The sequence below is a fragment of the Gossypium hirsutum genome, chromosome D03 (genome assembly GCF_007990345.1).
Source record: "Gossypium hirsutum isolate 1008001.06 chromosome D03, Gossypium_hirsutum_v2.1, whole genome shotgun sequence".
Taxonomy (NCBI): Eukaryota; Viridiplantae; Streptophyta; class Magnoliopsida; order Malvales; family Malvaceae; genus Gossypium; species Gossypium hirsutum.
In genome coordinates this window covers 6,283,241-6,307,923 of record NC_053439.1, presented here as the reverse complement: position 1 = coordinate 6,307,923, position 24,683 = coordinate 6,283,241, and the positions used below count along the sequence as shown (strand labels likewise).

The following is a 24,683-nucleotide window of genomic DNA, read 5'->3' as shown; positions in this document are numbered from 1 at the left end:
CACCAATAATTTTTTATGAGGTGTGATCAGGTCACCTCGTAAATTTTTAATAAACCGTTTGGATTTATTAAGACAATGCTTTTGGTCTACGAAATTCAGAAAAACAGGTTCGAGAGTCGGTTACGTACGAGGAAGGATTAGCACCCTTGTAACGCCCAAAAATTGGTACCTAGTTGATTAATTAGTGTTCTAATGGCGAAGATTGAAAACTTTGAAGAGTTTTGTTAAAAATACGATCCTTAAAAACCTCAAATAGCAGGGGTCAGAATTTAAGATTCTTTTGTTTTGAAGGAATATCACATCCAACACGTTAGGGTACAATATTTTAAACCTTCGAAACTAAAATTACCTTATGGTTCCCAAAACCTATACTTTGAAATTTTAAAAAGATATTTGGCTATTTGGTTGAACAAGAAATCGAAACCTAGCACGTTAGGGCACGATTTCTCGAAAATCTAAACGCAAAATATTGCCTTATTGAGATTCCTTTCGTCATTTTTTTTGAGATTTAAAAAGGGTATTTTGCTATTAGTTTTAACGAGAAAGACCGAAACCCCGTAAGTTAGGATACAATTTCCTCAAATTGCCAATACACAAAATATTGCCTTATTTGAAAATTTCATTTTTGCATGTTTGAGTAAAAATTAATGTAACGTCTAAAACAATGCGTGAATAAAGGGTTATATTGATGAATGACGACAATATGAAAATACGAGTATACAATTCATAACTCGCATGATAGCAATAATCGCACGATGTACGTTACTTCAATGCTAACTACTAATCAAAACGAATGAACTAAAATAACACAACAACAATTTAGAGTAAATAATAAAGATTTAAAATGAGTAATGCGAAATATTCAAAATTAATAATGTACAATTTAACATAACTAAAACATATAATAGTTTGCAATAAACAATTTCAAACAATTTAAAACAAACATTGCACAAAACAGTTTAAAGGAAATGATATAAAATCTAAAATAAATAATACATGTAAAACATTTAATAAAATAACGTAGAAAGCAATTTAATTAGGTAATATATGAAACAACTTAAAGTAGCTAATATCAAATATTTTAATATGAATAATAAAAATAAAATAAAATAAATAAAATATAAAAAGGGAATCATAAATATAAAAATTTAAATGAAGTAATATTTGTAAAAGGTTGGAATTAAAGGTTAGGGATTAAAATGCATTGCGCTAACAATATTGGGGATTGAAAGGGAAAATATCCCTTAACTTTATGCGCGTCATTTCCTTTGGTCAACCGAGGGACCGAGTTGAAAATGAAATGAAATTAAATGGTACAATTTAAAAGGCGAAAAAAAGTAGGATCAGGACCAGATTGAGAAGAAGCCCAAGAGTGAAAGGATTGGGTAGGGGAATAACCCATCAGGCATGAAAACACGCGAACCTTCATCGGGTTGGACTCAGGCGCGCGGGTAAAGAGGTAAACGACGTCGTTTCGACGTCGATGTGCACTTGAGCAAAACGGCGCCGTTTCATGCACTTATAAAACCCAACTTTTTTTCAAAAATTATTTTTTGCCTTAGAAAATAAAAAAAAAAACTGTTAGAAAACTCTCTCCCTCTCAAAGCCTTCCTCTCCAGATCCGGCCATGGGACACCACCATGGCTCCACCGTAGGCACCGAGCGCTGTCGCCATCGACCACCGCATGCGGTTACCGGAGTTCATCGGAAAAAGACCATTTTGGCCATTTCTCCTCCCTTAGTCCGTTTCTTGAGACGAAAAATCCAAAAAAAGCAAAGAAAAATAAAAAAAACCTTTCCCTTTTAAGCCCGATTCCGACGACGGCGAAGGGACTTCCGTCGATGGAGCCACGGGCGATATTAGGTACGTTTCTCTTTTCCTTTTTTATTTTCGTAGATAAAAAATAAATAAAAAAACACTAGATCTAAAAAAAACGAAATATCACCTTGAAATCAAAGTCTTTTTCTTTTCTTTTTTTATTTATTTATTTTCGTAGATGTAGATGAAATAAAAAATAGATCTAAAGCATAAAGAAAAATGAAATATCACCTTAAAAAGTTCAAATCTTTTTTTTTTGTATTAATCTTGCCGAAGAAGTACAGAGTTTTCATTTTTTTTCTTTTATAGCCGAACTAAGGCTATTTGTTATCATTATTTTTGTCCTTTTGCGATTTGTTTTTTTGCTTGTTGTCTTCTTCTCTGTTGTTGCGTGTTGTCTGCTATTTTGCAGGTGTTAGAGGCGTGCTGTGATGGTGGCAGAGGCGGTGCAGGCAGGCTGGCGGCTAGGGGTCAGAAGACCTAGGTGCGGCACACCTAGGGTTTTTGTTTGCTGAAATTTCTTGGGCTTTGGGCTACTGTCAACCAGGCTTAGGGTTTTTATTTGTACTTAGGCCGTTTGGGCCTGTTGGGTTAGGGTATTTGGGTTTAATTTTTTGTAATGGACTGTGAACTCTTTTTTTGGTTTAATTTGAACCTGGGCAAAATTTGGGCTCGGGTTTTAATTTTGTTTAGGGTTTGTTATTTGTGTTTGGGTTGGTTGGGTTTGGGTTGTTGATTTTAGGCTTGTTGTTAAGTTTGGGTGTGTTGGGCTCGGGTAAAAATGAGCTATTACAATGGTTATTTTAGTGAAGATTGCGTAAGTAGAAATTTCTTGACAAGTTCAATACTGAATTTTTGAGTTGAAGGCTTTGAAAGTCTCTTTAACTAATAATTGATATTTTTTTAGAGTTAAGTTTTAGAGTTTTATATTATTTAGAAATATATTTAAGAGAATTTATGTAAATCTAAATATTTCATTAGTTTTTAGAAGTGTTATATAAAATTGGTAAAACCTTCATGTCTTTGATTACAAAGTTGGAGATGGATTATCAAGTTTTATTTTAGGGTTTATTGGAAAATTTTCATCCAAACATTGAACTTTTTAATTAAGGGCTTCATACGAGTAATTTATGATTTTTTTTCTTTCTATATATTTTGTTTTTCTCTTCTATTTTAAATCTAATTTTGTGAGATTCTGTATCAAATTAGGTTCATGAACCCATCATCACTTATCTTCATCTTAGATAAGGACCTGCCAACACCACATGTGGGGGAATATACAAACGTCAAATGCACACATTTTCTTGAGTTTGTGTTATGTTATCTCAGTTTGTATGGTGATAATTGATTTTGAGTAAATGAAATACAATTTCTTTTGGGCAAAAAATTTAAAAAGGAAAATTGTAATAACAATGTTGTGGCTGACAAGAAATGGAAATCCATTTTAAGGATTGAAACTTTCATGGAAAGAATGTATAGGAAACCAGCCATAAATCATCAAATTTGCCTTTTTATACGTATAATGAAATGAAAAGAGATGGATTTTCAAATTTTAAAACCTCTAAAAATTAACTTAAAAAATTTGGATTAACTCGAATATTGCAACAAATTATCAGGATTTTATGATAATTAATTTGTAGTGAAGTGATCAAACATGTATAGAAATAGATTTATGAGTTGGGGAATTCGGTATTATGATTTCAACAGAATATGATTTTTTTGAAATGTGGTTGATAGAAATATAATTGTTAAAAAAGTTACTTTACTCAAACAGAGGAATTGAGATTTCATTCGTATTCTTATGGATAGGCTAATAAATAAAAAGAAATAAAAGACAATACATCATTGAGATTCTCGATTTTTGAAGAGACTTTTTTATTTATTTTATTTCGGATGAGCCGAGACAATAGGATGAACAACAAGGGTTCTGTACCGTGAACTTTGTATCGCGCACATCACTTAGATGAACTCTAGAGAGTCGCATAGAAGGAAATGAAGAAATGGAATATGAAAGAGAATACAAAGAAATAAATGAAAGGGGATCGGCTTCTATTTGATTTACGTTGAAAAGCATTGATTAAAATATCATAAAATTACATTAACACATTTGGTACACTCAACACTTTTCTAAGTATTTTACAAAATTACCCTTATTAAATAAAAAATAATTTTTATGTATTTGAACATTATCAATTAATTTTATTACTAGAAGGACTAAATTGAAAAACAATCAAAAGTGCACAAATATCAATTCAAAGAGCTAAAGTGGTCAGTTGACTTCCATGTTGCTGGTCAATTCTTAGATTAGGGATCTAAAGGGTTCAAACTTCTAATTGGTTCAATTTCACCTTTCGGCCACCATTTTACCAAATTAGACGATTTAGTCTAATTTATCTCTCGCTCTTACTAAACTAAATCGGGACAATCAAATTAATTTTCAATAGGCTCCCCTCTCGGTCTTATCTATCTAGTTGTTCACATAGAGGCATTAATTCTAGGTTTTGAAATCTATGTAATTTAGTCTAATTTTATAATTTAATCTCTAACCCAAAAACTAATTATGCAACATTTACATCAACCAACCACCATGAGACTTAGTTACTACCCATCATCAACACACAAACATCTGTTAAATATATGCTCAAATGATTCATTAAAGAAAACATAAAAAGTAAGGTTAAAAAAATTTTAGAGACTCTTTATGGAGCTTTTGTAGAAGATGACAGCAACAACAATGAAGAAGAAAGCACAACTAAAGTTAGGATTTTTACACTTTTGAGAGTTAACAAAGCTGAAATCTATTAAAGGAATCAAAGGAAAATCAAAATACAATGTAAGGTTTTTGTATCTAAGTGCAAAGAATAAAAACTATAGTAAAACTAAAAAAAACTACTAGCGACAACTACCAAGTTGAGAAAGGTAAATAACTAAAACCTAAAAATGGAGAAGAGAATAAAAACTAAGCAAAAAAAATGATGAAGTTGGCTCCTTTAGTTTGACATCGAAAAGTGTCTTTAATACAACCAAAATTCAACCCTAAAACTTGACAAAAATGCCCTTGGAGTGTATGGATTGATTTGTGTTTGTGTTGTTGGACATAAAACTACCATTGGAATAGTTTTCACCCCATCAAGCATCGGTGTCACGACACCCTTGATAGTGGCACACTCTTGACTTTGGAGGTTCTCAATGTTGCAACTCTAACTGGTTGGTGTTGCGACATCTTCAGCAGTAGTCCTGGCTTCTTCACTTCAACAATCAGCAGTGGTATCGCGACCTTGGAGGCTTGGTGTCGTGACAAAACACTCTTAGCTTTGGGGGTTCTCAATGTTGCAACACTAACTGGTTGGTGTTACGACATTCTCAACAGTAGTCCTGGCTTCCTCACTTCAACAATCAGCAGTGGTATCGCGACCTTCGAGGCTTGGTGTTGTGACAAAACATTCTTAGCTTTAGGGGTTCTCAATGTTGCAACACTAGCTGGTTGGTGTTGCGACATCCTCAGCAGTAGTCCTGGCTTTTTCACTTCAACAATCAGCAGTGGTATCGCGACCTTGGAGGCTTGGTGTCGTGACACAACACTTTTAATGTCGCAACACCCTTGGCATACTGCTCCAAGTTGATTTCTCGTTGAAGTCTTATACCCTTGAGGTAATGGAGGCTCAGTGTCATGACAGCCACATCAGATGCGGTTCTCCTCAAGGTTTGGTCGTCGTCGTCTCCCTACACAAACTCAATTACACTATAGACTCCTATTGACACCATTTTGCCAATTTGGGTTTCAAAAAGACCAAAACTAAGGAGAACGATCATAAATACTAAAAATTAAAAATTAACAAAAAAGAATAGAAAAGACTCGTAAATTGCTTGAGAACAAACTCATCAAGTGTTCTAGAGAGTCTAATTTAACTTATCAAATTATGGCAGACCAATTGCACGTAGTATATGCGTTTATTTTTTAAAGTAAAGGATAAAAAATGCATAACACACTTAATGCAAACAACATTTAAATTAAATAATATTTTATGAAAAATATTTATCAAAATATAATAAATAGATTTTTTAAACTTACCTCCTATTCAACTCATCTACTTCTCATATATTCAAATTAATTTACATAATAATAGTTGAATTGTGCTAGGGTTATAAATTACCTAAACAATTATAAAATTATAATTATAATTATAATTATAATTAATTTATAAAGTAATTAAATATCATAAAAAAAATTACGGTGCATACACAAAATTTACAAAACGTACCATATATTGTTTTTAATAATAATTCATCACAAAATATATAAAATAATTGAAAATACAATTTGCAAGCATTACTACTACTTTATATTTAAATGTGAATTAATAGTTTTAAATTAAATTATAATTATATTAAAATGTCATGCTTAATCTTATAATAATATTTAAATGTGAATACAATTTGTAATTATTGTTATTTAATTGAAGTAGCTTTCTACTTTATGAGTAATAAATCTAAAATAAAACTTACTACTAATATTTAGATATGTTTATAATTTGTAATATTAAACTAAAATGTATCTTAGAGATGTTTAAACTAATATATATATATATATATATAAAACTTATCACACCTTCTAAACTACCATAACTTTATAATAATATTTATATGTTTACAATTTTAAATTGTAACTATAATGTATATGAATTACATTATAATTATATTTAGTAATATAATAAAATAAAATAAAAAATATTCTGATCGATTCAAATTTTTTTTCAAACTCGTGCTTATATATATATATTGTAAATTAAAAAATATTTAATAATAATATTTTTGGTAATCTTAACTATTAACAAATATTTGAATTAATCTATAAATATTATTTGCTCACGTTTTGGTGGAATCCATTACATGAATACAATTAAAAAATAACTTGTAAATTATTTCAAGATTGTGAAGTAAATTTTACTCGATACATTACAGGATAAATTCAAGTGTATTCATATATAGCGTATATGACTTGAAATTATCTTGATGCTAAAATTTGATATCCATGAAAAAGTATAATTTAAAAAAATATATATTTATAACAAAAAAATACATTCATTTTGAATTTTTATCCTAAACACACACACACAAAAAGAGACTAATTTTACTCTAACAAATTCTTTTTACTTTCCACGAGAGAGTAACTTTCACACCTATTACTAAAGGAATCACTTTTCATTACTTGTGAGAAAGTAACTCACCGAGAGCAGTAATTTAACTTTTACATACCAAACATTAGAATCACATATTAACCAATTAAATTTTATAGAAAGTGATAACTTTCTATTATACTAAACTCGTTCGTTATAATTTTATTGATTATATAAATATACAAACAATAATTTTATTAAATTATTAAAATACTAAATTGGTATTCTTGGTCTTATTTAAATAGTATATTGGTGGCAGAGGCGGACTGTTTAAAGTGCTTAGGTGGCCTTCCCCCCCCACCCCAAATTTTTTTTTGGAAAATTATGATTTTTTCCTTGAAATTTTTAAAAAATTTTATTTAAACCCCCAAAATTTTTGAAAAATTTCATGTATCCCTTGAAGTTTTTAGAAAATTTTAATTAGACCCATCAAGTTTTTGAAAATTCTCATGATACCTTTTAATTTGTTTTAAAAATCTTAATTAAGCTCATTTAAAATATTTGAAAATTTTAATTGATCCCCAATTTCTAAACTCGTAAATATTTTGAAAATTTTACTAGGATCCACCAGTAAGTAATAAACTTTTTGGGTTAATGATAAGAAAAAAGTTTTAATTTAAAATTTAATATAGATTTATTATGTGAGTTGCTTAACAACTTGTTTTTCTTTTTTAGTACTAAATTGGCAAGATGATCTGCACAACCCTTATCTAACTATATTTATGTATCTGCAAATTGGAATATTGCACCAACATTCACCTTTGAAGTTTGTAATAAAGTAGCCTCCAAGATTTGAATGCAACTATTTCTGATTAATAAATTGCAATCAAATAGTAAAATGCAATGCATTGAGGTGAGTTTCATGCATGGCCTGCTTTTTAGCATCATATTCCATCAAAGTATAGACACCGGAGAGCTGATATTGTTGGTTAGGTGAGTAGGGTCGGGCGTCTCAGAGGTGGAAATGCTGACAATAAATGTAGCCTACCAGCCTAATAATTGGCCATAACAGTAGCTTTATTTTATTAAAATAATTTCTTTAATTAATTTTAATATTCTCAAGTCAGACCTCTGAATTTGATTATTTGTTTTGGATAATGGAAGCGTTTGCACTTCTGCATGCAATTAATTTTTATATTGTATTATTATCATTGATTTTATAGATTTAGAAATATATATAATATAAAATATTAATTCTTAATTCATCATTTTTTTATTTTAATTTCTCAATATTTGTCAAGTCGAGATTTGTATTGAATCAAGCTAATTTGATTAGATACAATTAATTTATAAAAATTTAATATTTAATTTAAATCTAAATATTTTTATTTTTTTTATTTTTGACATGTAAATTAAAAACAAATAAATCTACACATTACAGATTAAATTACCCATATCTTGATATTATCTTTTTATACATAATGTTAATGTTTAATTTTTATTGATTATAAAAACTTAATTTTAACATTATAAATTATTAGCATATTTAAAATAAAATCATATATATATAATTATATTTAGCTAATTAAAAATTTTGGATTTTTATTATTTTGAACTTATCCGATTATAGGATTTTATAGATTTTTAATTTTCTTCATTAATAATATATTTTGTTTTTTCAACAACTTTTAAAAGATATAGAAAAATTACTTAATTTCATATTAATATACTATCATATTAATTAATATTTAATTTATATTACTTTATTATTATCACCACATAATAATATTAATAACCTATTATTCTAATGTTAATTTAGTAATATAATTAACAATAAAGGGTATTCTCGTTAGTTAAAAAATTCCTCCAAACTCGTGCTTTTATATATATTAGCTTTTCATGACATGTGATTTTACGGTTTTAATAATTAATCAAATTTTTAACCATTATATATTTAATTGCAATAACTAAGGTAAATTAAAATTCATTTTTTAAATTATTAAATATAATTAAAATATATTAACTTATCAATTTAAATATTATAATAGAAAGTTTTCAAATCATAATTAAAACATTAACATATTCAACATACAATATAATTTTAATTTATGTAATTAATGCAAAGTACGTAACATTATCAATTAAGTGATAATTAAGATGCTTAAAGTTAGATTCAAGTAAAAACTCTATTTTAAAATTATCAAAAAGTTTTTAACTTATATATAATGGGACTTAAAAATTGAAATAAAACTTAAACTTGGAATTGCAGAACATCTAAAACTTTAACCTTAACATTAAATCCAAATCTGATGAATTATTTTTATATCAAGATTTTGCTTTTTCAAACTAAAACTCTTCATGGATATTAAATAGATTCATTCTAAAATTGTAATTAAGTTATTTTAGATTTGGATTATTTACTACTACGGCATGAATCATGAAAGGTGCAACAATTTACCGTTTTCTGAGTTGCATGCGCCATGCTCACAAATGGGGCTATATTTTAAGCACCATTTTATTATAATTAGTATTACAAGTTAACCGGATATAAATTTATTTATGTACAAAATAAATTATATTATTATGCAAATGTTTTTTTCTATAAATTAATAAAAATTCAATAATATTAAAATACTGAATATAAAATACATTTAATTTTAGATTGTTAATTAAATAAATACGTGTTTACATAGTATTGTTTAATCCAAATCGTGAGTGTATGTTGTGTTGATACTAAAAGTTTTGATTATGATATTATACTACCAATCACTAGCAATCAATGCTTTTTTATTCTCCGATTACCATCCACAGACTCAGTCCCAATATCCCTAACCTTCCAAAACAATACTCCACACACAAAGCACACCCACTATCAACGATCTAACACAGTCAACGCAGCACCACATTCATACTCAACAATGTCACTTTGCATAAATTCTGTATCATCACAGTGGGCAATCGACTCTCGATTTGGGCACTAAGTTTAATTGGCCACTCCAAAAGCAAAACCCATCATTCACGTATATATATATATATATATATATATTCCTGTAACATCCACTTCTTCCACGTCCTTTTCTTTTCCTTATCGTCAATTAACTTAATTCAAAGGGTCGGGGTCAAGCTTACCCATCATTTTCAGCTAAACTACAAAAATAGTCATTTTAATTTATTTCAGATTACATTTTAGTCACTTATATTTGAAATGTTACGTTTTAATCATTTATGTTATTGTTTTGTTACAAAGTAGTCACTTTACTATTAAACTCAGTTACTTCCCTACTACAGTCCTACGTGACAGTCCAAATGGGTTTTAAATGACAACTTGGATGTCCAATTGCTGGGATGAATATAGGCTTTTAATTAAATAAATTTAATTTGGACTACCATGTAAGACATCCAAGTTGGCATTTAAAACTCATTTGGACTGCCACGTAGGACCACTGTTAGAGACATAACGGAGCTTAATTGTAGAGTGGCTACTTTGTAACAAAACGACAACGCAAGTGACTAAAACATAACATTTCAAACATAAGTGACTAAAATGTAATCTAAGGCAAACAAAAGTGACTATTTTTATTGTTTACCCCTACCTTTCTCCACGCTTTCCCTTTGTAGTTATACAAAAAAAAAATACAAATACTTGTGTTCTACTAATCCTAAACCTATTGAATAGTTAGTATTTTTGTTAAGAAAAATGAAGCAACTAGATTATGATTGTCTCATATATAAAAAATGAAAAATTGGTATCCTTATATTAGGGGTTAGTATTTTTGTCTCTTCTACACAAAAAAATAGGTAAATTAATCTCTAAATGTTAAAAAAAAAAGGGGAGAGAGAGTGCAAATTGATACTTTTGCCAAAAATTCCATCTATTTGTGCTCTTAGGTGATGATTTGGCTTTATAAGCTATATGGAATTAAAGGATGAGTAGGATTAGGTAAAAAAACCATGGAGGCCCATATACTAGGCATCGAATTGCATTTTGCCCCATCTACTAAAAAATGCACAAATTAGTCCATGTATGTTAGATCAAAGAGTAAACTGATCATTCTATTAAAACCTCCATGCATTTCTACTATTAAGTGTTGACGGGGCTAACAAAACAACCAGACAGTGGCATATGGCGTACAACATGTACCTCATGTTGATGTAGTAATATTTATTTTTTTAAAATCATAAAAATGAATAAAATTTTTAGTAATTATTTTAAAAAATCACTCCTCAAGGAATCACATGCTAATGTGATTTTTTAAATAATTATAGAAAATTATTTAAAAATTATTACAGTTTTAAGAAACCAATCTAGAGTGAATCTAGATAAATGATTATGTTGTCCAAGTTCATTTTGAATGTTATTTTTAATATTTTTTAAATAATTTTAATAGTTTTTTTAGAATTTTCTATAATTTTGTTCAGGTTCATCTTAAACACCCTTTTTTAAATAATTATTAAAATTTTTTATTTTTAGGATTTTTTTAATATTTAAAATTTTTGTTTACGTGATAAATGTGACATCAACATACATCTGGCATACTACTATGTTGCTATAAGGTTGCTCCATCAACCATGTGTAACTTAATAGTAGAAATAAATGGAATTTTAATTGAAGGATATGTTTGCTCATTAATTTAATGTAAACGAATTAATTTACCTTGTATTTTTTGAGTAAGAGAGAAAAGTACAATTGAACTCTTAGTACAATGACTTCCATAATCCTTTCATTTAGATGTAACTTTTAACAGAAATACCAATTTTTCGGCTACAAGACTAATTTATTCAAAGAAGAAATGCAATCCGGCAGGGGCAATCTTTTACCTCAAAATTCATATTTATTATATTTTATTAATTTCTATATTTTTCAGCAATGCCATGAGCTTAAATTAATAGTGAATTAGTGATGGCTAGCTCACCCCTCTTACACCCCACCCCCTCTATATATTCCCCAAGTCTCCTACATCTTCATCTCCCAAATCACATGCATTATCGTGTATCATAGTGAAGGGCCATATTAGTTAAGAATGTCTTCCGTAGGAGCGAGCTGTGCTGAGGTTTATGTGATGCAGAAGCGGCAGAAGGAGAAGATGAAGAGAACGGAAGAGGAGAAAGCAAGCAGAGGCATTGAAGAGTCGACAAAGCCTCAACCTTGTACGGTTGTTGTTGGGAGGAGTAAGGTTCACCCTGGCCCGGCTGTGCCCGACTCTGCTAGCGTTAGCGTCAGTGAAAACCAGGGTTCGGGAGATATCAATGCACCTTAATTTTCATTATGTCCATCACTTTATTTTTTTAATTTCATAAACAAAGTTGAAATATTATCATCCTTTCTTGATGAGGTATTGATATTGATAGTAAAAGTTGAAGTCTTGGGTATTTGCGTTTTAATATTTAAAAATTATTATGAATAATTGTGGGTTTCTAATCTCATCATGTGGTGTTGTCATATATGAATTTTAGTTTAATGTGTCGATTTTAGCTCAAATAATTCCGATTCTTAAGTTGCTTGTCATTTATATTACTTTGGTTCTACTTAATTGCTCCAACATGTAATTATGATTATACTTTGCTTATATTGTATTTATACTTGTAAACTTTCAAAGAAAAAAATATTATTAAAAATAAATTAAAATAAATTAGTTGAAATCAATTATGTTATTATAAAAAATAAAAAAAATTGTAAAAATTATAAAAAATTATATTTTTAAAAAATTAAAAATAATTTTTTTATAAAAATCTAAAATATATAATTCTAAAATTCTAAAAAGTATTTAAATTTCAAGTTTTCTTTTAACTTTTATAACATTTTTTTAATTTTTATATATTATTTTGATTTTTCAAAATTTAAATTATATATTTTAAAATTTTATAAAAAAATATTTTTAAAATATTTTATATATTATATATGGTTTTTTGTATATTTTTTTATCAATATAATACATATCATTACAACAAAAAAAGGATACGTAGTGTATTCTAATAGTACCACGTGACCGGTCAACATCGATCAACGACCAATCAACTCCAATAAGTTATCTACACCAAATTTGTTCATTTTCAACAGTGACCAAAAAAAATATTTACACAAATATATTATTTGAGTTATTCAAATTGTAAAATTTAACTAAACCCGAACTCAAAAAAACCAAATAACTTAATTCAATTCAATTAAAATTTGAAAAAAAAATTTCGGGTGAGCGATTTTCACTCACCCCTACATGTAATTATTAAAATAAAATAATTTATAATTATAACATTGTAATGAAATAAATTCTTTAGAATTGCATGTTAAGTTAAAAGTGAAAGACCAAGGGTGAATTTGAATGGGCAATGCGTTTACTTGTGGTTAGTGTAAAAACAACAATCACGATGAGATTAGACACTGTAACAACACTATAACACGAAACAAAAAATAAACTAAACACACTACACAACACCCAATTGCCCATCCAAACCCACCCTAAATAAAATCCGTGAAGCAAATTAAAATTTTATTTTTATTAGAATTCAAATACATATTGAATATTTAGAAATTTTAGTTTAATCCCAAGGACAGCATCCATATAGCATTAACATCCCTTCAACGCATTCAACATCTATCAATCACGTTCCTTGTTTTCTAAATCCCTCCAGAGTAACATTGAATTATGTATAAAAATTTCAAACCTCATCACTTCTTAAGTCACCTCATCCTAACCATTCCAATACGAACAGAGTTTGGTGCAAGCAATAACCCCATTCTGATACCAATAACACCCTTCCAGGATCTTTCATCAACTCTTTTTCACAACCTCTAGGCAATGGACTCTTCATCTCTGCCTCATGCTCTGACCCCCCACTCTTTACAAACTCATCTATAACAATGGTGATTCAAAAGTGAAAACATGAAAGTTATGAGATGGAGAGAAGAATCTCTGTTATTACTCATGAGTCATTCTTTCATCAAGTTTAGAAGAGCAGAACGATAAAACCTACACATACATATAACGAGTTCAAAAACATGATACCAGGGAGTCTAAATAACCTTTTGACAAATCTATTAAAATAACATCATCCAGAGTGAGTAAGATTCTACCAAATCAGGTTCATAAAAGTTGAGGCTATTGTTCTGTAGGAAAACCAAATTAGAACAAAGGCGAATCAATCCATAACTAAAGAGAGCTCTACGTTTGAAGGATTCTAGTGCTAAATGAAAATTGAACTCAAGCCCAAAGTAGCTGTCAGAAAACCAATAGCCATCACTGGACTCCCCCCTGCATGGCTGGAACTATTCCTTCCAATAAAGCAAGACCTGCAGACCTGCAAACATGCAATTATGTGACAGTTTTCTTACCATTATCTAACATACAGACCAACCGATAAGAAAACCGGAAGAGCAGCCAGGGATAAATTATAGCCTGATCTCTACAGCTTGATGTTTCTGCCATGTGCTGCTTGCTTGGCTGCAACTTGCTCATCTGACAAAGGCAAATAGTAGATCCGAGGAGTTGCTTTGGTTTTCCAAAATAGATCATCCAGAGTGACAATAGGAGGATCTGGTTTCTCTGGAGGTGGCGGCGGAAGAGGGAGACGTTCTCTAACTGGTGGAGGGTTAGGCAAAGGCGGTGGTGGAGGAAGTGCAAAAGGTGGTGGAAACTGCTGCCTAGAAACCTGCTGACGCGAAGAGGGCTGGGGCTGAGAAGCAGGTTGAGCTTGAGGAGCAGTAGAACCAGAAGTCCCAGGAGTAGTTGGAGTCCGTGGTGGAGCATCAAGCCGAGTTTTAACTTCCTGGGGATCAACAAAGTCAGCCACCAATAGACGCCCACCATTAGGTGGCCATTGCAGGTTATAAACAGCATTTCGTGTCTCTATTGCTTCTTCTACAGATGAATACTGCACCAATAAAGCAATTCCCAAAGTTGATTAGATATATTGAATCAGCCCAACAATAAAAAGCCAAAATGAGTATTTGATCATAGACCACGAAAGTCCCATCGGAGGAGATGGAAACAAAGCAATAAGTCTTACTGTAACATAGCAATGGGTCTTAATGTGGTCCATCCAGAAGCTAGTTACAGTCCCAGTTTTCCCTAGAAGTTCTTGTGCAGCTTTCAAGGTAAAAGGGCGAAGAAAATGATCAATTCTGAGGGATGTGGTAGGAGCATTTTGAGAAGGGGGAACTGCCAAATAAAGATAAAACAGAAAATTAGATGTTAAAACAACAATCAGAAGAATTCAATTCGTATCGGCTGACTGAGAGATGACAACTCACCAACTCGTTCCTTTGGTGCACCTTCACTTGCTGTTGAGTCTGATCTAGAGAAGTTACGTCTCAAAGCAGCAGGCTGAGGGGTGTCTTTAGGTGTGCTGATGGGTGTAAGATTAGAGCCTTGATGTTCTGGAACTTCTATATTGTCAGAATTCCATTTGCGCCGTTTTGCAAGCTCATTGTTACCAACAGGTTCCTGATCTGTAAAGACAACTCATCAGGTGAGAATTGCCCATTAACCCAGTAGGAAACTACATTAATTTCATTCTCATGTCTGATCAAAATTTTAAAATGAACTCCCTTGATTACAGAGAAAGCTCAATATTAGATATACCTATAATTTTGTTTCTAAGGCTCCAGGCAGTCATAGGAACCAATAAAAGTACTAAGAAGGAACATCACAGCAATTTCTAGCCAAAAACTATATACATTAACTTCAAACCAAAGATGCAGCACTCTAACCCGTAAAGCTCTTTTAGAACATGTAAAGCACGCACCATCCATGGAAAAAAAAAACTAAAGTAGTGTATAAACTATCAAATAGATAAAAACTTAAAAACAAGATTATCACCTTCCAGAACTGCAACTTAAGCAGATCATGTTTCAAAAAACCACCTTAAGTTATCTGTCTTAAGAATGTCCATTAAGTACAAGCACTACTATCCAATCACCTTAGCTTCAAAATGCTATCAGTAAGGTAAAAGTAAGCACACATGCAAAGAAAGGCAGTAACAATTGCAGGCCATTGTCACTTACCATGAAGCTTTCTTTTCTCAGCAGGAACAAAAGATCGGCTCTTATTCTCAACCAAGGTGTCCTTTTTATTAACAGATAAATCATCTCTTACATCACCAAGAGGAATTTTCTCCTTGATAATAGGTGCTCCATTATTCTCACTCTTATCTCCCATTTCATCAGTACTACATTTTGAATCAATTTGTTTACTCTCAAGCATATCCTCCTCCATAGAGTCATCACCAGAACTTCTATCCAAATTTAATTTTTCCGAGTAGGTCATCTCAGCACTGTCATTTTTATTACCCAAGTCTACATTTGTGACATTCTTGCCATCTCTCTCATCAACAGGTGCCTTGTTCTCAGGTGGATCTTCAACATCCATTGGATGTGATTCACCACTAATTGGGACAACATTACTGGATGATGGTTCCACCATCTCTGGCTTTACAACATCTAAGTCTAATTTGACATTATCAGCAAGTATATTATCCTTTAATTCAATCTTTTCATTATTTGAGACAGAATCAGTAGATATAGAATCAGATTTTACTTGCAACCCTAAATCAGGGCTGACCTCAGATACCTGGATGTTCGGAGCAGAAGAATCATGCACATCATCCTCGTGTGGAACCTTCAAACCCCCGTTCTCCAGCTGCACCTTCGAATCTTCAATGTCAAGCTGAGGCTTTGAATCATCACTCTCCAGCTGAGGATTTGAACCCTGCAGTTTGCCCTTTGGATCATCATTCTCCACCTCAGGCTTTGGATCATCAGTCTCGAACTGGAGCTTAGGATCCTTACCCTCCACTTTGATATCAGTATTCACATTCTCATTTTGCCCTGAGCTCTCTTTCTCAGTAGATGGTACCTCAGATACCACATTCTTGGTAACCGTTATCTCAGTCTGAATAGTGGTGGTTTCAGAAACAAGCTCCTTTTCCACCAAGCTGTCGCTTCCTTGAACTCCTTCATGACCCAAAGCAGCTGCACTCTCATTAATGTCAACATGAACCTTCACCCCACTCTCCTTCTCGATCTCACGGCCACTATGATCCACATCATCTTTAACTGTCTCAACAATAACTGGAATTGCCTTTTCAATCCCTCGCTCATCTGTAGGCTGGGGATCAGAATTAAAACCATTATCTTCCTCAGTTTCACCATTTTCCCTTTCCAATCTAACGGCCTCATCCAAACGTCTTACCAACTCCTCTTTCAAGCCCCGAGTTGTCAGTTTCCGCCTCTTAAGTTCTTCTTTCAACTCTGTAACCTTCCATTGATCAATTGGTCTATTGTCAAGTATTTGATATTTTGATGACATCTTTTCCAACCCAAACTCACCTTCAAACCTACTAGAAAAGGTCACATTTCTCAGTCATTCACCAAAAAAGCCAAACAAAAAAGATTCTAGTAAAACATGTGCAGTAGAAATAAAGCGCCAACAAGACCAAAGAAAGCATGTTATACTGCAAAATAAAGTTAAATCGTGCTTATAAGGTAGAAGAAATAAAGGAGCCGAAGGAATGATATATAGCTGTTTAAACAATTTGAATAAATGCAGCAAAGCCAATAAAATAATTCCAGGAAATTAACCCAGAAGAATAGCAAATCTTCATGTAAAATATAGAAAAGGAAAGCAATGAAGTATTTAGTTAACACAAAACCTGACACCACAAAACGAGGGTTTAAAAAAAACACCTTATTTGCCTGGACAAAGAATATATACAAGAAAGCTCCCCTTTCTCCCAAAAAGCACAAATACGAACAAAATAAGGCATAAAAACAGTAAATACATTTCCAGCCCAAAATTTTCTTTATCCTAGCTTCCGTAATGAAAAATAAATTCATAACCAGCAAGAAACGAAATGCCGATTTAACAAGAAACTAATGAACTGAAACAATCGCACCCAAAACTAATCGTATTTATAAAAAAAAATTGCAATAACACCCATTAAAAATGCATGCAGAGAGGAAAGAAATAGAGATTACTCACAGGCCTATATATTTGGGAAGCCACTACAACCACACTTCCCTTACAGGAGAATTGAAAATTTATCCCAAAACTACCCTAATTTCAACAGACAAAACTCACCATTAGCGCAAACCCTAGTTTTCAACAAAGAGAAAGTTATCGAAAATAAGGAAAAATTAGAAGAAAAAACAAAATAAAAAAAAAGTAAATGGAAAATAGAAAATGAATTTTATGAGAGTGGTGGATGAGCAATTGATTTTTATTTTTTGGCTGTTGTGAATATAATATAACCTGGTTGTTCTTTTCTTTTTAGGATTTTGAGAGAGAAAATGGGGAGAAAATTGAAACAATGGTGAAATTAGGGTTTTAAAAAAACCATTTGCCTCTGTCGTATTATCGAATCCAAAAAGGCAGAGACCAATTGTTCTAGAAAAACCCATTTTGGTTTTATTCAAATGCCTAAATTGCCCTTCTTGATCGTTTTTTCATCATAATTGAGGTGGCATAAAGGATTTCAAAATTATAAAATGGATCTACTTTTTTGGTAAATACTTTAAATTTTATGTATAATTAAAAAAAAAGTAATAACTCAATTTCTTTTAAAACAACATTATCAATATTTAAAATATATGTAAAATATTTAAAATGACATTAAAAGGCTAAATTTGATTAATATGCCCAGGTTTTTTTTTCAATTTGACCTTTAGATCAATTTAAAATTAATTAAGAAAATATATCGTTTTTAGGAAAGAGAAAGTGAAAACTTGTCCAACTGGGTGTATTTTCTGCACAGATAGTAGGCCCGTTGCATGAGAGATGCATGCAAGAATCGGACCTCTTACCGGTACCCATAAATTTCAGGGATCGGAGGCTCCCCGTCTATTTATAACATAAAAAAAATATTTAGACTTATAAAAAAAATATTAACATAATTAAAAAAATAAAATTTTAAATTTCGTCTTACCATTACTAATTGGGCAGTAAAAATATGATTGTCGTCGAAACAAATTAGAGAGGCGTCTATTTTCAAGAAATTGACCCGAATGAATAAAATTTAATATAATTAAAAAATAATATTTTAAATGAAAATATAAATAAATATTGAATAAGAAGCTTGAGAGAATTGAGAGAAGAATGTGAATGAAAACAATAAAAATTGGGAGGTATTTATAAGTTAAAAAAAATTATTGTTGGGAGATTTTAAATTTTTTTTTGACAATTTCTTTTTACCGTTTGACGTAGCAATGATCAAAAAGCCATTGTATTTTACCGTCCAGCTAAACACACTTTCACTTTCTCCCTCCTAAAAATAGCCTATTTCCCTAATTAATTTTAAAACTGACCTAAAGTCTAAATTTAAAAAAGCCCAGCATATTAATCAAATTTAGCCCATTTAATATGACTTATTTGTGCAAAAACTTTAAAGTGGGACAAAATTTACCATTATAATTATAAATATAATTACATCCATATTAAATATTTTTATAATTTGTGAAATTTTAATAATTTATTTTTTCATAAATGTATTTATCAATTATAAACACTAACATTGTGAACTGTTAATACTTTAAAAATCTTCATCTAATAGTTTTAGGTTTTTGCCTTAAAATAAAATCTAATCTCATACGAAGCTCAATCCAAGGTATGAGATGAAGAGAAGAACCTCAATCATCAGGTTCAAAGTACGTTGCACATACATAAATAAATGATAAAAACCCTGGATGAAACTACACATACTTATAACGAGTAAGCCTACATTCCCTTTTAACAAATCTATGTAAAATTAACATCCAGAGTAAAAGTTAAATTCTACAAAATCAGGTTCATAAGAGTTGAGGCTATTGTTCTGTAGGAAAACCAAATTAGAACAAAGGATAATCGATCCATTACTACAGAGAGATCTCAGTTTTGAAGGATTTTAGTGCTAAATGGAACTTGAACTCAAGCCCACAAGCAGCCGGCAGAAAAACCAATACCCATCACTGGACAAGTTCCCTGTGCACGGCTGCAACAATTCCTTCCTATAAAGCAAAACCTGCAGACCTGCAAACATGCAATTATGTGACAGTTCTCTTACCATTAACTAACGTACAGACCAACCGATATGAAAACCAGAAGAGCAGCCAGGGATAAAACTATAGCCTCAGCTCTACTGCTAGATGTTTCTGCCATGTGCTGCTTGCTTTGCTGCAACTTGTTCATCTGACAAAGGCAAATAGTAGATACGAGGAATTGCTTTGGTTTTCCAAAATAGATCATCCAGAGTGACAATAGGAGGATCTACTTTCTCTGCCGGTGGCAGAGGAAGAGGGAGCCGTTCTCTAACTGGTGGAGGGTTAGACAAAGGCGGTGGAGGAAGTGCAGAAGGTGGTGGATGCTGCTGTCTAGAAACCTGCTGACGTGGAGAGGGCTGGGGCTGAGAAGCAGGTTGAGCTTGAGGAGCAGTAGAACCAGAAGTCCCAGGAGTAGTTGGAGTCTGTGGTGGAGCATCAAGCCGGGTTTTAACTTCCTGGGGATCAACAAAGTCAGCCACCAATAGGCGTCCACCATTAGGTGGCCATTGAAGGTTGTAAACAGCATTTCTTGTCTCTATTGCTTCTTCTACAGATGAATACTGCACCAATAAAGCAATTCCCAAAGCTGATTAGATATATTGAATCAGCCCAACAATAAAAAGCCAAAATGAATAATTGATCATAGACCACGAAAGTCCCATCGGAGGAGATGGAAACAAAGCAATAAGTCTTACTGTAGCATAGCAATGGGTCTTAATATGGTCCATCCAGAAGCTTGTTACAGTCCCAGTTTTCCCTAGAAGTTCTTGTACAGCTTTCAAGGTAAAAGGGCGAAGAAAATGATCAATTCTGAGGGAATTGGTTGGAGCATTTTGTGAAGGGGGAACTGCCAAATAAGATGAAACGTAAACCATTCAGATGTTAAAACAACAATCAGTAGAATTCAATTAGTATCAGCTGACTGAGAGATGACAACTCACCAACTCGTTCCTTTGGTGTACCTTCACTTGCCGTTGAGTCTGATCTAGAGAAGTTACGTCTCAAAGCAGCAGGCTGAGGGGTGTCTTTAGGTGTTGTGGTGGGCGCAAGATTGCCTTGATGTTCTGGAACTTTTATATTGTCAGAATTCCATTTGCGCCGTTTAGAAAGCTCATTATTCCCAACAGGTTCCTGATCTGTATAGACAGCTCGTCAGGTGAGAATCACCATTCACCCACAAGGGAACTATTAATTTCATTCTCACGACTGATCAAAATTCTAAAATGTATTCCCTTGGTAACAGAGAAAGCTCAATATTAAAAATACCAATAATTTTGTTGTCTAAGGCTCCAGGTAGTCACAGGAACCAATAAAAGGATTAAAAATGAACACCAAAGCAATTTCTAGCCGAAAACTATATACATCATCTTCAAAACCAAAGCTGCAGCACTCTAAAGTAAAGCTCTTCCAAATCATGCACCATCCATGGAAAAATAGTGAATACACTATCAAATACACAAGAATTTAAAACAATATTATCACATTCCACAAGTGCAACTCAAGCAGATCAAGTTTCAAAAAACCAATTTAAATTATTTGTCTTAAGAATTACCGTTAAGTACATGCACTACTATCCAATCACCTTAGCTTCAGAATGTTATCAGTAAGGTAAAAGTATGCACACATGCAAAGAAAGACAGTAACAATTACAGGCCATTTTCACTTACCATGAAGCTTTCTTTTCTCAGCAGGAACAAAAGACCGGCTCTTATTCTCAACCAAGGTGTCCTTTTTATCTATAGATAAATCATCTCTAAAAACACCAACAGGACTTTTCTCCTTGACAATAGGTGCTCTATTCTTCTCACTCTTATCTCCCATTTCATCAGTACTACATTTTGAATCAATTTGTTTACTCTCAAGCACATCCTCCTCCATAGAGTCATCACCAGAACTTCTATCCAAATTTAATTTTTCTGAGTACGCCATCTCAGCACTGTCATTTTTATTACTGATGTCTACATTTGTAACATTCTTGTCATCTCTCTCATCAACAGGTGCCTTGTTCTCAGGCGGATCTTCAACATCCATTGGATGTGATTCACCACTAAATGGGACAACATTGCTGGATGATGGTTCCACCATCTCTGGCTTTACAACATCTAGGTCTAATTTGACATTATCAGCAAGTATATTATCCTTTAATTCAATCTTTTCATTATTTGAGACAGAATCAGTAGAAATAGAATCAGATTTTACTTGAAACCCTAAATCAGGGCTGACCTCAGATACCTGGATGTTTGGAGCAGACGAATCACGCCCGTCATCTTTGTGGGGAGCCTTCAAACCCTCGATCTCCAGCTGCACCTTCGACTCTTCAAGGTCCAGCTGAGGCTTTGAACCCACACACTGCAGCTGGCCCTTTGGATCATCATTCTCCCCCTCAGCCTTTAGACCCTCAATCTCCACCTCGGGCTTTGAACCCTCATTCTTCACCTCAGGCTTTGGACCCACATTCTCCAACCTGGGCTTTGGATCAGACTGGAGCTTAGAATCCTCACTCTCCACTTCGATATCAGTATTCACATTCTCATTTTGTCCTGAGCTCTCTTTCTCAGTAGATGGTACCTCAGATACCACATTCTTGGTAGCCGTTATCTCAATCTGAATAGTGGTGGTTTCAGAAACAAGCTCCTTTTCCACCAAGCTGTCGCTTCCTTGAACTCCTTCATGACCCAAAGCAGCTGCACTCTCATTAATGTTAACATGAACTTTCACCCCACTCTCCTTGATCTTACTGCCACTATGATCCACATCATCTTTAACTGTCTCAGAAATAACTGGCATTGCCTTTTCAATCCCTCCCTCATCTGTAGGCTGGGGATCAGAATTAAAACCGTTATCTTCCTCAGTTTCAGCATTTTCCCTTTCCAATCTAACGGCCTCATCCAAACGTCTTACCAACTCCTCTTTCAAGCCCCGAGTTATCAGTTTCCGCCTCTTAAGTTCTTCTTTCAACTCTGTAACCTTCCATTGATCAATTGGTCTATTGTCAAGTATTTGATATTTTGATGACATCTTTTCCAACCCAAACTCACCTTCAAAACCTACCAGAAAACGCAAATTCCTCAGTCTTTCACTAGAAAACCCAAACAGATAAGATTATAGTAAAACATGTTATATTAAAAAATGAAGTTAAATCATGCTTATAAGCTAGAAGAAATAAAGGAGCCGAAGGCATGATATCTAGCTGTTTAAACAATTTGAATAAATACAGAAAAGCCAATAAAATAATTCCAAGAAATTAACCCAGAAGAATAGCAAATCTTCATGTAAAATATAGAAAAGGAAAGCAATAAAGTATTTAGTTAACACAAAACCTGTCACCACAAAATGAGGGGGGGTTTTACCTTATTTGCCTGGACAAAATATACATACAAGAAAACTCCCCTTCCTCCCAAAAAGCTACTGAGCAAAAAAAAAAGCCATAAAAAACAGTAATATATTCATTTCCAGCCCAAAATTTTCCAAATCCTATCTTCGGAAATGAAAATTTTCCTTAACTAGCAAAGACAAAAAGCCGATTTCACAGGAAACTAATGAACTGAAACTATCGCACAAAAATTAATCGTATTTAGAAATGCAATAACACCCATTAGAAAAATGCATGCAGAAAGAAAAAAAATAGAGATTACTCACAGGACTATATATTTGGGAAGCCACTACAACCACACTTCCCTTACAGAAGAATCGAAAACCAAAAATACCCTAATTTCAACAGACAAAACCCACCATTAGCGCAAACCCTAGTTTTATATCGAAAACAAGGAAAAATTAGAAGGAAAAACAAAATAAAAAAAAGTAAATGGAAAATAGAAAACGCTTTTTATGAGAGAGTGGTTGATGAGCAATTGATTCTTTTTTCTCTGTTTTGAATACAATATAATCTGGTTGGTCTTTTCTTTTAGGATTTTGAGAGAGAAAATGGGGAGAAACTAAAAGACAAGGGTGAAATTAGGGTTTTAAAAAGCTTGTGCCTCTGCTCATATTATCGAATCCAAAGAGACAAGGGCAATTGTTGTAGAAATACTGATTTTTGTTGGCAAGTAAATGCCTAAATTACCCCTCAGCGTCTTTCTATTCAGTCATGCTTAAGTCACATGATGATTTGTTTTTACCCGAAATTGCACTTTTTTCCTTATACTTCTTTTGCTTTTATGAATGGCTCCTTAGAGTTTTGTCTTTCTCTTTTTGACACATTTATTTTTTGTCTCTCCTAATTTTGCAAATTCATATAAATTATTAACAAATTGTTACAATGACCAAGATGAATTGAGGTATTTAAAATTTTGAAATTCAATTTTCCCAAAATTAGAAAATTATTTCCATTATTATTGTATAATTTGAATTTTACTATATGTAAATATTCCGTGTAGTTTTCAAGATTTATTCTAATATAAGTTCAATTATTATTTTGATTATCGATCTGCTCTAGTTTTATAATAATTAATTTTAGTGTTCGTTATTTGGATTTGTATATTTTTGTACTTGAAATTTTGTAATAACTGGCTTCTAATGAAACATGCGCTGAATGTAATTTTATGTGTTTAATACACATAAAAATATTTTGTTAATTTTTTAAATATGATATTTTAATTGTAGTAATTAGCATAAAATTTGAATATAATTAAAATATATTAACCCATTAATTCAAATATTATAATAAAAAAATTTCAAATCATATTTAAAACATTTTTAACATATTCAACATACAATATAATTTTACTTTATGTAATTAAAG

At 31.9% G+C, this 24,683-nt stretch overlaps 2 protein-coding genes and 1 long non-coding RNA gene across 6 annotated transcripts; 1 reads left to right on the top strand and 2 right to left on the bottom strand.

Moving 5' to 3' along the window:
• Window positions 1–1,380: 1,380 nt before the first annotated feature.
• Window positions 1,381–2,725, top strand: LOC121215322 (uncharacterized). The gene is made up of 2 exons (XR_005911114.1): window positions 1,381–1,864; window positions 2,232–2,725. It is a non-coding gene; the product is annotated as an uncharacterized lncRNA (long non-coding RNA).
• Window positions 2,726–13,946: 11,221 nt separating this feature from the next.
• On the bottom strand, window positions 13,947–18,370 carry LOC107950386 (apoptotic chromatin condensation inducer in the nucleus). 2 transcript variants are annotated; one of them, XM_016885234.2, is made up of 5 exons: window positions 17,910–18,370; window positions 15,935–17,268; window positions 15,182–15,379; window positions 14,938–15,089; window positions 13,947–14,802 (listed from the first exon to the last, which is right to left on the bottom strand). In XM_016885234.2, the coding sequence occupies exons 2-5, from the start codon at window positions 17,235–17,237 to the stop codon at window positions 14,335–14,337; spliced, it is 2,121 nt and encodes a 706-aa protein (XP_016740723.1). In that variant the 5' UTR covers window positions 17,238–17,268; window positions 17,910–18,370; the 3' UTR covers window positions 13,947–14,334. The 2 variants fall into 2 exon arrangements, with proteins under 2 accessions (XP_016740723.1, XP_016740724.1); XM_016885235.2 differs by having other exon boundaries at window positions 15,935–17,265; window positions 17,910–18,302.
• A 1,252-nt stretch (window positions 18,371–19,622) lies between these two features.
• On the bottom strand, window positions 19,623–24,003 carry LOC107950385 (apoptotic chromatin condensation inducer in the nucleus). Of its 3 annotated transcripts, none has more exons than XM_041089679.1 (6): window positions 23,582–23,948; window positions 23,293–23,350; window positions 21,610–22,989; window positions 20,884–21,078; window positions 20,638–20,789; window positions 19,623–20,502 (listed from the first exon to the last, which is right to left on the bottom strand). In XM_041089679.1, the coding sequence occupies exons 3-6, from the start codon at window positions 22,958–22,960 to the stop codon at window positions 20,044–20,046; spliced, it is 2,157 nt and encodes a 718-aa protein (XP_040945613.1). In that variant the 5' UTR covers window positions 22,961–22,989; window positions 23,293–23,350; window positions 23,582–23,948; the 3' UTR covers window positions 19,623–20,043. The 3 variants fall into 3 exon arrangements, with proteins under 3 accessions (XP_040945613.1, XP_040945614.1, XP_016740722.2); XM_041089680.1 differs by having other exon boundaries at window positions 23,293–23,347; XM_016885233.2 differs by lacking the exon at window positions 23,293–23,350 and having other exon boundaries at window positions 23,582–24,003.
• Window positions 24,004–24,683: the final 680 nt, after the last annotated feature.

Coding starts and splice junctions, on each gene's coding strand:
- LOC107950386 (XM_016885234.2), bottom strand. CDS start 17,237: ATGTCATCAAAATATCAAATACTTGACAATAGACCAATTGATCAATGG. Junction 15,090..15,181: donor TGCACCAAAGGAACGAGTTG/GTGAGTTGTCAT, acceptor TTTATTTGGCAG/TTCCCCCTTCTCAAAATGCT. Junction 14,803..14,937: donor AGACCCATTGCTATGTTACA/GTAAGACTTATT, acceptor TTATTGGTGCAG/TATTCATCTGTAGAAGAAGC.
- LOC107950385 (XM_016885233.2), bottom strand. CDS start 22,960: ATGTCATCAAAATATCAAATACTTGACAATAGACCAATTGATCAATGG. Junction 21,079..21,609: donor TGAGAAAAGAAAGCTTCATG/GTAAGTGAAAAT, acceptor CTGTCTATACAG/ATCAGGAACCTGTTGGGAAT. Junction 20,790..20,883: donor TACACCAAAGGAACGAGTTG/GTGAGTTGTCAT, acceptor CTTATTTGGCAG/TTCCCCCTTCACAAAATGCT.